This window comes from Monoraphidium neglectum (genome assembly GCF_000611645.1).
Source record: "Monoraphidium neglectum strain SAG 48.87 unplaced genomic scaffold scaffold01875, whole genome shotgun sequence".
Classification (NCBI taxonomy): Eukaryota; Viridiplantae; Chlorophyta; class Chlorophyceae; order Sphaeropleales; family Selenastraceae; genus Monoraphidium; species Monoraphidium neglectum.
This window is the reverse complement of record NW_014011753.1, coordinates 3,748-7,676: the sequence shown is the minus strand read 5'-3', so window position 1 is coordinate 7,676 and position 3,929 is coordinate 3,748. Positions and strand designations below refer to the sequence as shown.

Below are 3,929 nucleotides of genomic sequence, written 5' to 3'. Positions count from 1 at the left end.
ATGGCTTTCGCGATGCACTCCAAGACCGCCCTGCGCGTGACGGCGCGCGCCACCACTGGCAAGAAGGTGGGTGTGCTGCACCCGTCTCACCTAACCGCGCTCCCCGCTTGAGCGAGCCTGGTGTCCTACATATCGTGCGGAACTAGACCGGCACGCTAACGGATCTTGCCCTTTCTCGCGGGTTGCAGGCCGCGTCCCGCCCCGTGCAGGCCAAGGCCGGCATTGAGTGGTACGGCCCTGACAGGCCCAAGTTCCTCGGTGAGCTCCATATGTCAAGATCACGCGGGAGTAGCAACTGGACCGATGATCGGCGGGTCACAGCGGTGCATGGTCCTTGATATGGAGTATTGTCGCGCAGCTCAACCACGCAGCCGAGCCTGGGACAGAGGCAGCGACGACGCCCAGCACTGTGGCAACGCTGCATGATGTGAACAGCTGGAGCGATGCGCTGCAGCCCATGGTCACGGTGGCATCCGGCGCGCAGCATTTTCCTACCCAGCTGCACCTTTGCAACGGACACCCTTTAAGCAGTACCCCTATCACCCACCCCTTGACTGCATGAACACACCATACCACAGGCCCGTTCTCTGAGGGCGACACTCCCGCCTACCTGACCGGCGAGTTCCCCGGTGACTACGGCTGGGACACCGCCGGCCTGTCGGCCGATCCCGCCACCTTCGCCCGCTACAGGTGCGCGCGGCAGCAGTGGCAACTTGCTGCACGGTGGCGTAACACAGCAGCAGTTGCAATGGTGTGCAAGGGCTCGCAACGGCTGTGCTTGCAGTGGCCCTCAGTGTTGATCCTTGCCGCCACCTTCTTGCCCATAAAACTGCAGGGAGATCGAGCTCATCCATGCTCGCTGGGGCCTGCTGGGCGCCCTGGGCATCATCACCCCTGAGCTGCTGGCCAAGAACGGCGTGGCTGACATCCCCGCGCAGGGCGTGTGGTTCAAGGTGCGCTGCGGCTTCACACCTACGTCGCGTGCTTGCATGACAGCATCGGCAGAGCGGTGTAACAGCCCTGCCGCCCACTGCTGCAGCTTTTCGTAAAAGTACCCTTCTAATCTTGTGATTTGTGCCACCGCAGGCTGGTGCCACCATCTTCCAGGAGGGTGGTCTCAACTACCTGGGCAACCCCAACCTGATCCACGCCCAGTCCATCCTGGCCACCCTGGCCGTCCAGGTGTGTGGCGCGGACTGGGGGTGCTGTGGGTTGGTTGGTATGCCAAGACTTGGAGATTTGCCTGTGCAGGCCCCAGTAAGACGCTGCAGGGACGAACAGATGCTGAACATGATAGGTCTGCATGTGCTGCACCATCCCTTGTGGAGGGTTGATGCGCTCTGACGACCTAGTCCCTTGACAACCAATTCCCTTGACCCTGCAACCACACAGATTGTGCTGGTGGGCGGCGCTGAGCTGTACCGCTACAATGGCCAGGCGCCCGGCGGCTTCGGCGAGGACCTGGACAGGCTCTACCCCGGCGAGGCCTTTGACCCCCTGGGCCTGGCTGACGACCCCGACACCCTGGCTGAGCTCAAGGTCAAGGAGATCAAGAACGGCCGCCTGGCCCTGTTCTCCAACCTCGGCTGTGAGTGTCTGGGAGCATCGTTGTGCCTGCGCGCTTGGTTCTGGGCAGAGCGTGATCTGTGCGGGCCGGAGTACTGAACACTGGGCCTGGGCAGGTTGCTCATCTGTGTGGGGCCGGCGAAGTGCCCCGCACAGCCTCCGAATCTGCCAGCGTGCTTCTCCTCAACCTCCACCACCTGCACCCTGTACGCAGTCTTCGTGCAGGCGATCGTGACCGGCAAGGGCCCCATCCAGAACCTGGAGGACCACCTGGCTGACCCCTCCGTGAACAACGCCTGGTGAGCCCCAGGAGGGAGGGGGGGCAGTCAGCACGCACATGATGTTGGAGTCTACAAAGGCATCAGCCTGACGATCTGAGTACGCTGCTGTGACAGGTGCACCAATCACGGCGATCAGGTTGCCTAACTCACCTACAACCGTTTGTGCATCGATTGCAGGGCCTACGCCCAGAAGTACCTGCCGACCCCCTGAAAAGCTGCGCAGCGCTGCAACCTTGCGCCGCGTGCTTATGCCACTCTGCCCTGGCGTGGCGCAATAGCCGTTGCTGGGCATTGAGGCTGCGTACACAACGCAATCCAGTTTGAGTGATGTTTGCCACCGATTGTTTGGGTGGCCTAGTGTATCAGTCGATATGTACACTACGCGCTGTATACCAAGAGTGTAACAACACAACGCTCAACACTGTGACACTGAGAAAGGTGGACAGGGTTCTCACACACGCGACAGATGTTTGCCCGCAGCAAAATTCGCCTGGCCAAACTAAGTGGGCCTCCAAGGGTGCATGCCTGGTGCGCACAACAACACGCAGCCATCCACTGGCCACTCACATTGTGACATGAGAAAAGGGGCACACACAACAGCAGTATGTGTATGTATTCATGCACCTGTGCAGCTAGGATGGGTTTTGGATTGCATGTTGGTATTGTTTGCACATGACACTTGTGTGCAAGAAAGGGCACAACGCTGGCTCAGGAACCTGTTGGGCCGAACCAGGACCCCCCACACCGGCCAGCCACACAGCTGCTGCATGTGCTGCTCTCAACTCACAAGAATGTTACCATGTAGGCACAGGATGGGTGCAGTTGCAGTCAAGTACAAGGTGCGCGCCGCACTTGACATGCTGTGTTTTCGCATCCTGAGGGAAGGGAGGTAGATGCAAGTGTTGGACTCCTGCTTCTGACCTTGTGTTCCGAGCGCTGAAATCACTTCAGTAACAACAGATACGCATACATAGACCACATTGTTTCAACGAAGGCACGTGTGAAAGCCCAGGCCGCAAACAGCCACGGAGGGAGACGATTTGGGGTTGCTCGGTCGGTATTATCACAAAATAAATTGTAATATCCTCTTAAACGCAGTGGTAGACCCGCTCAGAGGCTCGTGGGCGTCCCGTTCCCCTCAATCCTTTCACCAGGGCCACATGGCGGAGTCGGAGGCTCCAGGGGCGGTGGATATACCAGAGGCATGCTCTTCAGCAGCCACAGGCATCGGCCTCACGCCGTCAACGCTTAGCCTGAGGTAAGCGTGCCCGCCGCAGGCATCCGCCGCTGCGCCTGCAATCCAATGCAGCAGGCCTGCTGTCGCGAGAGGGTGCAGGCTGACGGCTAGGATATTTCTGCATGGAGCGACTACAGCCTTTTGCCATCTATCGTGCAGGAATGTGGAGTCGCTGCTGCTGACAGCGCAGCAGCAGCAGCTGCGCCACCTGCGTCGCCTTCAGCAGGTGTGTGCGGCTGCGCTGGGTGCGCTGTGCCCCATTCCTTGGGTCGCCAAGCGCAAGTTGTAATCGTATATGGCAGCAAACCCGTTTGTTGTTTTGTTTGTGCAGCAGCACTAGTATAACTGCACAGCGCAAGCCGCGACACGTGGGCACGCACGCCAGCCGCACCTCCCTCCGTTCCGGACTGCCCGCGTGTGCAGATGCGGCGCCAGGCGGAAATCAGCGCGGCGATGCAGGTGGCGTGGCAGGAGAAGCAAGAGGCGGAGGAGCAGCGGCGCGCGGCGCGCGAGGCAGAGGCGAAAGAGGTGAGCGGGCGCTGCAAAAGGCAGCAGTCGGCAGCCCATGGCTTTGCGTGAATGACGGTCTCGCGGCAGCCGCGCCGGGCGCAGTGGCATGAGGGATTGCTGAGGGGAGGGTTGAAGAGTGCGGTGGTGATGGGGGTGCGAAAGGGGATGGCTGATGCCGCGACGCGGATTGCTTCGGGTGCAGGGAGGCGGGTGCACAGGCCGTTGGGCTGCCGGCTTTGGCGAAAAGCAGGCGGAAAGCAGGCAGGGTTGGGGCAGTTGGTGCGGGGGCTGGAGGGGGACAGGCGGGAGGCTGGCTCAGCAAATGACCCCGCCGC

General features: G+C 60.9%; 2 protein-coding genes across 2 annotated transcripts in view; both read left to right on the top strand.

Annotated features, from left to right (window-relative positions):
* MNEG_9265 (Chlorophyll a-b binding protein of LHCII typeI) lies at positions 1-2,058 on the top strand (the record flags this gene model as incomplete). Its single annotated transcript, XM_014042263.1, has 8 exons — positions 1-66; positions 189-258; positions 579-690; positions 836-953; positions 1,087-1,182; positions 1,393-1,588; positions 1,781-1,865; positions 2,025-2,058. 8 exons carry the CDS (start codon positions 1-3, stop codon positions 2,056-2,058), a joined length of 777 nt encoding a protein of 258 aa, XP_013897717.1.
* Positions 2,059-2,659: 601 nt separating this feature from the next.
* MNEG_9264 (hypothetical protein) overlaps positions 2,660-3,929 on the top strand; it is a gene marked incomplete at both ends in the record, with an annotated part of 4,821 nt that continues 3,551 nt past the window's right edge. The window contains 4 exons of the mRNA XM_014042262.1: positions 2,660-2,686; positions 3,002-3,105; positions 3,244-3,310; positions 3,508-3,612. Coding sequence (XP_013897716.1) covers positions 2,660-2,686; positions 3,002-3,105; positions 3,244-3,310; positions 3,508-3,612 — 303 coding nt within the window. The remainder of the gene's footprint in view (positions 2,687-3,001; positions 3,106-3,243; positions 3,311-3,507; positions 3,613-3,929) is intronic.